The following is a 10,874-nucleotide window of genomic DNA, read 5'->3' on the forward strand; positions in this document are numbered from 1 at the left end:
ATCATCAGGAGGGACCAGTCACTGGAGAAGGATATCATGTTTGGTAAGGTGGAGGGTCAGAGAAAAAGAGGAAGACCCCAACGAGATGGATTGGCCAGGTGGCAGCATCGATGGACTCAAGTATGGCAATAGTAGTGAGGTTGGTTCAGGATCAGGCAGTGTTTTGTTCTGCTGTGCATAATGTCGCTATGGGTCAGTACCAACTCGATGGTACCTAACAACAATAACAACAATGTATAGGATCATAGAGTCCTGGTGTGGCTTTGTGGGCTAATGCGCTGGACTGCAGAGTCAGTTTGAATCACAAAGTTGGCAGTTCAAGCTCACCAGCTGCTGCTTGGAAACCCCATACAGGGTCACTATGGGTTGGAACTGACTCGAAGGCACTTCACAGCAACAACAATATATAGGGCCATAGTATCTGCAAATAGAGTTTTATTCTTTGCCAATTTGGATGCCTTCAATTTCCATTTCTTACCTTATAGCTCAGGCTAAAACTTCTAACACAATATTGACTAAAAGTCGTGCTGAAAGGCATCCTTGTCTTGATTCTTGTTCACAAAGAGAATGCTTTCAGTTTTTCTCCACCGAGAATAATGTTGGCTGTTGGATTTGTATCTTTAATTAAGCTGAGGGTTTTCCCTTCTATTCCAATTTTGTTTTGTGTTTTTTATCAGGAATGGATGCTGGATTTTGTCAAATTCCTTTCTGCATCAGTTGATATAACATGTGGTCCTTTTCCTTTGTGGTGGATTACATTGATGGTTTTTCTAATATTGAACCATGCTTGCATTCCTGGTATGAATCCCACATGGTCATGGTGTATTATTTTTTTGATATGTTGCTAAGGATTCTGTTGAGAATTTTTCCATCTATGTTCAGAAGTAATCAAAACAGCCTGGTACTAGTACAATGAGAGGGATTGTTGTTGTTAAGTGCTGTTGAGTTGGTTCTGACTCATAGTGACTCTGTATAGGGTTTCTGAGGAGTGACTGGTAAGCTTGAACCTCCGGCCTTACAGTTCAAACCAACCTTGCAGTCCAGCGCATTAACCCACAGAGCCACACCAGGACTCCTCATGAGGGATATTGGTCTATAAATTTTGTTTTAGTGATTTTCTTTGTCTGGTTTTGGTATGAGGGTTATGCTTGCTTCATAAAATATATTTGGGAGTTTTCCATCCTTTTCTATGTTCTGGAATAGTTTGAATAGAATTAGTGTCGGCTCTTCTTTGCATATTTGATAAGTATTCACTATAAAGTCATCTAGGCCCTGACTTTTTTTTGTTTGGAGTTTTTCCATGACCTGATCAGTTTCTTCTTTTGTCATAGAACTATTCAAGTTTCCTACTTCATTCAGTTAGTTTCAGTTGTTGTTGTTAGGTGCCCTAAAGTCAGTTCAGCTTTTATGTTAACATTTTATTTTGTTTGTCTAATGAGACAAGGCCTGTACCTTACCTTTTTCACTTCTCAGAAAGCCTATCAAAGAGAAAGAATAAACCTATGATCAGGCTGTGAACCTCAAGGTCAGCAGTTCGAAACTACCAGCTGTTCTGCAGGAGAAAGATGAGGGTTTCCGTTCCCGTAAAGATTTACAGCCCAGAAACCCTGTACAGGGTTGCTATGAGTCAGAACTGACTCCATGGCACATAACCACATTGCCATCAAGTCCATTGAAAGTCATAGCAACTCTGTATGATAGCAGAACTGCCCCATAGGGCTTCTAAGGCTGTAATTTTCACAGAAGCTAACTGCTACATTTTTCTCTTCCTGAGTGGCTGATGGATTCTAATTGTTGACCTTTCAGTTGAAGACAAGTGCTTAACTACAGTCCCACCAAGGCTCCTTATAGAAAGAATAAGAAAAGACTAATTAAAATAAATTTACATAGTATAACAATTACTTTTGTAAATTCTTAATTCATATGGGGTATGGTAGACCCCCAAGAGATGGATTGGCCAAGTGGCAGCTCTGATGGGCTCAAGCATGGCAACAGTAGTGAGGTTGGCCCAGGATCGGGCAGTGTTTTGTTCTGCTGTGCATAAGGTTGCTATGGGTCGGTACCTGCTTGATGGCACCTTACAACAACAACAACAACATGGTGTGGTGCTGTGGGTTAATGCACCAGACTGCAAAGCTGTGTGAACTGCAAGGCCGGTGGTTCAAGCTCACCAGCTGCTCCTCGGAAACCCTACTATACAGGGTTGGAAAAGTACTGAACTGTTAACTGCTAGCTTGGTTATTCAAACCCATCAGCTGCTCTTTGGAAACTGTTTACAAGTTTGCTATGTGTTAGAACTAATGCTGGACACTTAACAAGTCCTTTAGTTCATTCAACACATTTGGTCATTTATACAGCAAATATTTATTGAATGCCTACTATATCTTAAGTACTTTCTCAGATTCTGGGTATAGCAGTAAACAAAATAGGTGTCATCTTTGTCTTCATGAAGCTTATAATAGAGTAATGGAAGATAAAAATAAACAAACATAATACAATATGTCAGTTATAACTGCTATGAGAAAATGAAATCAGGGTAATAGGAATATGGAGTTCAGGATATGAATTGGGCTGTTTTACTTGTATTTGTTGTCAGAAGAAAGCCTCTCTAGTTATGTGATATTTTATCAGGGATTATAGGAACATGTCCTACGGATTTCTGAGAGAAGAATTTTCCATGTAAAAGGAACAGTAGATGCAAAGATCCCCAAATAGAAGTAGGCTTAGTGGTTTTTGAAGAAATGTCCTAAAGCAAAGTCAGCAGGATTAGAGCTTATAGTAGAAAAAGTCAAGTCATATAATCCTTTGAAAACACTTCCGGTTTTATGTTTTACTCTAAGCGAGTCTAGGGGTTCATTGAATTCAGAGCAGTCCTGTTTACCTAGCAAACATTGAAATTGAAGGGACATTAACCATATAAGTCAATGACAATATCAGTTCATTTTTTATTAGACATGTCTTTTTGGTCATCTTACTTTTGCTCTTTAAAAAAAAATTTTTTTTTATAATGAATTGAGTAAAGGTTTGCAGAAAAGATAATCGGTTTTACATTCAGAAAATTATATACCTTGTTTCTTCTCAGTGATTGAAATCCCTTCCATGCAACAACAGTTACCCCACTTTCTCCTTAATTTTGCTCTTTAAAGTAATTTTCCTTCATTGTTTATGGGGTACTCAATTTGAATGATGAAAAATTTGGAGTCAGATACTGGTAATGGTTGTACAACATGATGAACATAATTAATGTCATTGAAAGATGTTGAAATGGCAATTGCTTTGTTTTGTGTATATATATATATATATATAAAAGCTTTATCAAAACTTTTAAAAAGATTATATTCTTGATATATCATCGGGTTAGAAATTTAGAAATTGAATTTTAATATATGCCTGCTTTTTAGTTCCAGAATAATGAAAGTATTTTGTATTTAATTGTACACAATACTACTTTATAGTAAATCTTGCTGTATTTGCTGCTAATTTATCCATCGTTATATAATGCCATGACGACATAAGGCAAAATAGTTTAAGATGTGATTAAAAGTACACAATTAAACTGAACTGTTATGTGATGTGGGATTTTTTTTAATAAGGATTTTTTTCTTTTATTCCAATGCTAAGGATTTGAAACGGTCCTTGCCAGCTGGTCTTGGTCTCTCAGAAACCCAGATTACATCCCATGGCTTTGACAGTACCAAAGAGGGAGTTATTGAAGCAGGAGCATTTCAAGGTGAGAGTCCATTTATTTTTAAACAGGCTGGGATTGAGGATGGAAATTGTTTACCACATGCTGCGTTTCTTACAAATACAGTACAAGGATTAAGCCCTTTGTTCTTTGATAAAACATTGATTATAAGTATAATTTTTTTCTTCAGCTTAAGTAATTTATAAATAGTTGTAATTTTCTTTATAGATGGTATAAAAGTTTCACTGATAGTCTTTTAAAGATTGATTTCAGAATACTGAAATAACAATTCAAAACAATCAAAAATAAATTTAGATTGCGTTAGCTGGTAATTATAAAACATATAGCTATAAATCAACTGTAAGTTGATTTGTACAAATATGTGTCTTGTTTCCAAGAATTTAGAAAAATAAACTTTTTCCTACTATACGTGCTGCCTAGGGGTCCCCAGATGACCCTCAGGTTCAGTACCACTTGAACTACTAACAGGACTCAGCATATAGTTGTACTCCTGACTATAATTTATTGCTATAAAAGAATACCAAGCACAATCAGTGAAAGGGAAAAGGCACATTTGGCAAAGTCTCTGATTTAAACTGGGTGGAAGGGCCCAGTAGTCCTCTCCCAGAAAACCCAAACCCAAACTACTGCCACTGAGTTGATTCCAACTCATAGTGACCCTATATAAGGCTTCTAAGACTATAAATCTTTACGGGAACGTTCAGCCTCGTCTTCCTCCCACTGAGCGGCTGGTGGGTTTGAACTGCAAACCTGTGGTTAGCAGCCCAATGCCTAACACACAGCATCACCAGGGCTCATTGAAGTCACACAGGATGCACCTAATTCCCCCAGCAATGGCCTGTAACAACATAGATAAAATATTGCCAGCTATGGAAGCAAGTTTGAAACTCAGTGCCCAAAGTTTTTACAAGGGGTTGGTCACTTAGGCACCCTCTATTTAGCACATGCCAAAATTCTAGACCACCAGAAGGAAAGTAGATATTCAGACTAAACCACAAATGTTTGTTTATGGAATTTCTGCTTAGTGAGCTACTCTTACCAGTTCTGGAACTGGCGGATTCTGAAACACAAGTATCCAGACACCTTCCAAAAGTCAACTGTGTAAGTAAGGCACTTAGGCCTTCTTTGTTAACTATTTTCTACACACGTACCTATAAATATGCCAATTTTTAATAGAAATGATAAACTCTTCTTTTTTAATAGTAATTTTTCTCAAATTTTTTTTTCATTTTCATACCAGTGAGGTGAAATAAATCCACATGTAAATATTTGCATATGAAAAATAGATTGTTTTCTTGACAGAACTGTACCTAATGAATAGTTGTAGTTGATGTCCAGTGGTGGTGATGTGCCGTGGAGTCGGTTCCAACCCATAGTGACTCTGCATAGGGTTTCTGAGACTGTAAATCTTTACAGGAGCAGAAAGCCTCATCTCTCTCCCGTGGAACAGCCAGTAGTTTTGAACTGCTGACCTTGATGTTAGAGCCTGACTCCTAACCACTAATTGATGTTCAGTAAGGTATATTGATTTTAATACTGCATTATAATTCCAGAGTGAAAAACAGTTTTTCATACCTATGTAATCTTTAGCCCGCCTATAAATTTTAATTGTACTATGTATTAATACTGTTTTACTAATGACAAATTCTCTATTCAAACAAAATCTAGGTTTTGAAATAATATTCTTTATTAAATGGGTCCTGGAAATATGCTTTTAGGATAATCTAGTACAATATGCATCCTCTACTCCAGGTTGTATAATGAATGGGATATCTAGTGATATTTATGTTCAGAAAAAATAAAGCTGTAGAAAGAGAACATGCATATTAATTTATTTGTATCAATCATGTATAGAATGCATACCTGAAGAGTAACTTCAAATTTGAAATGGTTGAATACCTTTGAACCCCCAGGGAAATATAAAGAGTCTTGGTGTGACACTGTAGAATAAGCACTGGACTGCTGACCGCAAGATTTGTGGTTCAAACCCACCAGTCACTCCTTGGAAACCTTATGAGTTGGAACCAACTCGATGGCACTTAACAACAACAGGGAGCTTACTTTGCATAATGTGATGCCATTTATGTAGCATTTGCCAATTTTAAAATTGAATGTCAACATAGGATAAAAAATGGTTTTGACTATTAAGGTAATTTAAAGGATTCTCAAAGAAATTAGCTGACGTTTAATCTTTTTCTGCCTTAAGTGTGATGAATTTAATACTGTAATAATGTAATACAATACTTGAAACAAACTGGCCATGCCCATCCCTTGCATTGGTTGTAGGTACATTATAATTCTTCAAATTGAAGTGAAAAATGTGTTTCCTGATATTGGTAGTAATTTGTGTTTCTTTGAATTACATATTAAAGTATACATTGCATTATTTAATCAGTATATTAAAACATTTTGAAAAACAGCATCAGTCAATGTAGTTATTTCAAGTACCTGTATTTTAAGACATATTGGCTTGGGGCAGCAGTGTGGGCTAATGTGCTGGACTATAAGATTGGTTTGAAAAGCAAAGTCTGCAGTTAACATTCACCAGCTGCTCCTTGGAAACCCTATACAGGGTCACTGAGTCAGAACCGACTCCACAGCACTGAACAGCAAAAACATAGACATACTGGAATGAACACAGGGAAGAGCAATATAATATGAAAAATTTAGCAAATAAGTATTACTGAAAAATGTTAAAGGATTTTGGGCTACCTTGACTTTCTGAAAAACTTACTGAACTATCAATAACTGACTATTACTTGAATGAAGTCCTGGTGTGGCACTATGGGTTAATGCGCTGGACTGCAAAGTCAGTTTGAACTGTAAGGTTGGTGGTTCAAGCTCACCAGCTGCTCCTAGGAGACCCTATACAGGATCGCTATGGGTCAGAATCGACTCGATGGCACTTACCAACAACAGCAACTGTACTTGAACAGTTACTGCAAGAATAGTATTATGAACTTTTTCATCTCCACTTATAGCAGATTTAGAAGAAATTATACTAAATTTAACGTAACAACAAATGCTATAGAATCCATAATAGTGAAAATCAAGAATAATTCAAAGTATACTTGGCACCCGAGTCTTGTTGTGATGGGAATTTCAGTCAGTGTGTGTATGTTTTCTCACATTCTTAGATTTCTATTACAGTTAACTCTTCAAATTTAGACTATTAGCAAGATTGTGGATTTTTTAAAAAATTATTTTTGTTGGCTATTGAGCCCTGGTCTGGTGCAGTAAGATAAGCACTAGACTGCAAGGTCTGTTTGAACTACAAGGTCAATGATTTGAACTCCCAGCCGCTCCTTAGAAACCCTAGACAGGGTCCCTGTGAGTCAGAACTGACTTGACACACTTAGCAACTGCTGTTGGTGAAATCCAGGACCTGATTTTGGTAGATAAATTGGTATTTTAAAGAGTTAGGATATTGACAGTATAACCAATTCATATTCTTAGGTTTCATTTGTTGAGATAATGTAGAGGCAATCCCACAAATTTAAGACACTTAGCAAGATCCTGAATTTTTAAAATGAATATTAGTGAATTATTTGGGTGGCTAAATAAATAGGTTAAAGGCTTAAAATATTGAAAATACAGAAAGTGACAATTACCTTGGTAAAATAAAAACACTGAAGTGCCCAGTTACCAAGCACCATGCCATTCACTCTTTTAATTTAGAAAGTTGTGTATCATTTGTTATATGTATTACAGAAAATCTCATGTTGTTTCATGGGATTACTTCTTATGCAAGATAAACTGTAATAATTAGAACAACAGAGCTCTGTTCCTGAGATCATCAAGACATGAAATTATAGTTGTCTGCCTTTTACTTAATACTTCCTTATAATAGAAACCTTTGTGTGTTGGATAGTAGAGATGCAATCTTTGCTTAATATGGTTATTGGACTGGATAACCTATTTAAAATGTCATCCAATTCAGCAGGGAACTTATGGATTAGTGCTTTCTATATTGAATTTAATAATGGAGATATTATGGTGTGGCACAAAGAGCACTATTCTAGGATTCACAGCATATGAGTCACTAATAAGAAACCTCTCTGTGCCTCATTCCTGCACTAATTAAATGAGGAGATTCAGACTAGTTCATTTCAGTCACCCCCTCCAGTTTTAAATTTTATAGTCAATAGATTTAGAGAGACAAGTACCTCTCCCTTTGAAAGACAGGTCTGTTACACATTTGAATTTTAATTTGAAATCTTGTTCAAATTGAGGTTTTCATTCTTTTAGAACCAATGACTGATTTAACATCAGAACTTAATTGAGTAAAACCTGTGAAAGCCGGCACCTATGTAAGGTGGAACCCTGTCAGAATAGGGAAGCTCAGATAATTTCCACTAATGGAGAACTGTAGAAAAATGTACACTATCAAAGGTGGAAAACTTGGGATACCCATAAAAGCAAGCCATTTCTTTCTTCTTATGGTGCTCACGGGTTTCACTGTATGAGTGTATTTATCAGTTATTAGTAATTGTTTGTTGTCATTGTTGTTAAGTGCCATCGAGTCAGTTCCGATCCATAGCTATCCTATATAGGATTTCCAAGGAGTGGCTGGTGAGTTTGAACCACCAACCTTGAGATTCAAACCGACTTCGCAACCCAGCACATTAACCCACAACTTCATACCAGGACTCTTTACTAATTGTAGGTAAAGGAAATTGATATTTTGAAATTGATACATTGCATGCTGTTTTCTAGAGAACTAGATTGAAATTAAACTACCATACAGACATTTAAATTCCCAACTAAATATGGAAAGACTTCCATGATTTTTCCACTTTATTTAATCACTTGATTTAATTATACTTTATTTAATTACCACTCCTTTGAAGATGAAGGAGTCCTGGTTTGGCGCTGTGAGTTAATGTCCTGGACTGCAAAGTTGGTTTGAACCACAAGGTTGGTGGTTCAAGCTCACCAGCCACTCTTGGAAACCCTGTACGGGGTTGCTATGGGTCGGAAATGACTTGACGGCATTTAACAACGACAGCCTTCCCTGAAGATGTAGGCTTTCACATTTTCTGATGAGTGCATTTGTTTTGATAGTTAGATGAAAAATTTATGCAAGAACTCAGCCTGGGAGCGTCCATTTCCCATAAGCTTTTTTTTTTTGCAAAAAAGAAAATATATTCATGCCATTTTTGTTTTAAATAATTGTGTTTGACTATCTTAAAGGACAGGTCAGTAAATCTACATTCAAAGTGTACATACAGTAAGTGAAGAAGGAAAAGGATTTTCATAGTTAAATGTCTACCCTTTTCAGGTTCCCCAGCACCACCATTGCCATCTGTAATGTCTCCTAGCAGGGTTGCAGCTAGTCAACTGGTTCAACAAGGAAGTGATTTAATTGTTCCTGCAGGTATTCACTGCACTGATTGAATAAAGTCCTTTCTGCAACTGCTGAAGCTAAACTAATTCACTCAGTTTCATAATCACTTGCTTTATAGTCTTAGGTGTGTGTTATTCTGACTTTCTTGCTGCGTTTTTTTGTATATATAATAATGAAAATCTTTCTCACTGTAGCTTATCTTTCTGTCTTTTCAGTCATTAAATCCTGAAATTTAATTCATGTAAGGTTTAAAAAAACATATATATATTAATTTTAAAGCATTCTCTTTTTTTGCTCTGGAAAATGTATTCAGTTTTGCTTTACTTGAGCCTTAACTCACAGCTTTGCAGCTCTGCTTTGTACAATTTTTTTTTTTAAAGGTAGCATTTGGGTGGTGTGTGGGAACAACTAACAAATGGGCTGTTTATTCTTGGGAATGGGTCAAGTGGAAAGGTTTGTATCTTTTTACTTTTGGCTTCAGTTTACAAAGTTTATAGATTGCAACAAAATACATTGCAGTGGACCACAAAATCAGTATGAACCTCAAGATTGTCTGTTCAAACCCACCAGCTGCTCCTTGAAAATCCTATACAGGATTGCTGTGAGTCAGAACTGACTCAATGGCACTAAACAACAATCCAGTGAAAATTAGTTGGGAATAATTAGCTTTTGAGCATTTCATTTGCTGTACACTTTAATATGTCTAGCCTATAAAAATGGGTGTCCTGGTGGGGTGTTATAGGATAAGCACTGGACTTCTAACCACAAAGTCAGTGTCCAAACCCACCAGTTGCTCTGTACAGGGTCTCTATGAGTTGGAACCAACTCGATAGCAAACAAAAACAGGATGTAATTAGTTAAGGTGGTTCTAAAAATAGAAACTTCACATTTTTTATGATATGTTAACATTTTTTATTTTGTTTTTATGGAATTTTGTAAATTATTAAACATGTTTTATATTTTACACTGTTCTTGATCTTAGACTGTAGTAAAGCTAAGATGGTAAAAGCTGTCTCACTATAGGAATGAATGAAAAGGAAGTTTTGCCAAACGTACTTTTTTAAAACCATTTTTCTTATTGTTTCTCTTATCTTTATTTTATTGTTCTTAAATTATTGGAAAGTTTCTATAGGAAATTATTAGTTTGATAAACATTAAACAGTTTTCTGCTGTGAAAAATATTGTACTACTAGAAATATATGGTTGTAGAGTTATTTTTAGTCTATAATTTCTTAATTATTAGAACAATATTGTGTCAGGGCTTAAGCACTGCCTTTATTAATTATAACTTTTTTTTTGTATCTCCTGGGAGAAAAGAGTTACAATGTAGATCATGTTTCAACCCAGAATTTTGTACTGGTGGTAAAATATTTTAATGACTGTTTGAAATTTGAATTTTAAATCTTCTAAAATTATAGCACTGTTCTGTTTTACTCTGGTCTGTGTAGTACAGTGAAAGGAGATCGCTGTGAGAAATACATGTCTTCCAGGCCTTACTGGTGAAGGCTTTTCTTTAGGGCCCTTACATTAAGTTCTGAGATAAGATTCATTTTAGAAATTTTATTTTTATTGAAGTTAACAGTAGCTTATAAAGCAAAAAATACCAATTGTAGCAGAATTTTTTTTTTTATTGGAAGACAGTCAAACTATTAAGATATTTGTGTTTTGATCATTGGTTGACCTCCCAGATCCTCTGAATTTGTTCTTATATTTTTGTTCTGTTCTGGACATCTCCATTTGTTGATTGAGTGCCATGTATGTCATTCTCTGGTTGTTGTCTGTTCTTGTTGCTTCTCAGTCCACAGAACTCTCTTTAGGATG

At 35.8% G+C, this 10,874-nt stretch overlaps 1 protein-coding gene across 2 annotated transcripts in view; it reads left to right on the forward strand.

Annotated features, from left to right (window-relative positions):
• Positions 1 to 10,874, forward strand: part of ARFIP1 (ADP-ribosylation factor interacting protein 1) — a 169,559-nt gene that overhangs the window by 75,507 nt on the left and 83,178 nt on the right. The window contains exons 3-4 of one of the 2 annotated variants that reach the window (XM_006875500.1): positions 3,622 to 3,730; positions 8,988 to 9,083. In XM_006875500.1, coding sequence (XP_006875562.1) covers positions 3,622 to 3,730; positions 8,988 to 9,083 — 205 coding nt within the window. The remainder of the gene's footprint in view (positions 1 to 3,621; positions 3,731 to 8,987; positions 9,084 to 10,874) is intronic. The other variant, XM_006875501.1, reaches the window with a different exon arrangement.

This window comes from Chrysochloris asiatica, unplaced genomic scaffold, assembly GCF_000296735.1.
Source record: "Chrysochloris asiatica unplaced genomic scaffold, ChrAsi1.0 scaffold00329, whole genome shotgun sequence".
Classification (NCBI taxonomy): domain Eukaryota; kingdom Metazoa; phylum Chordata; class Mammalia; order Afrosoricida; family Chrysochloridae; genus Chrysochloris; species Chrysochloris asiatica.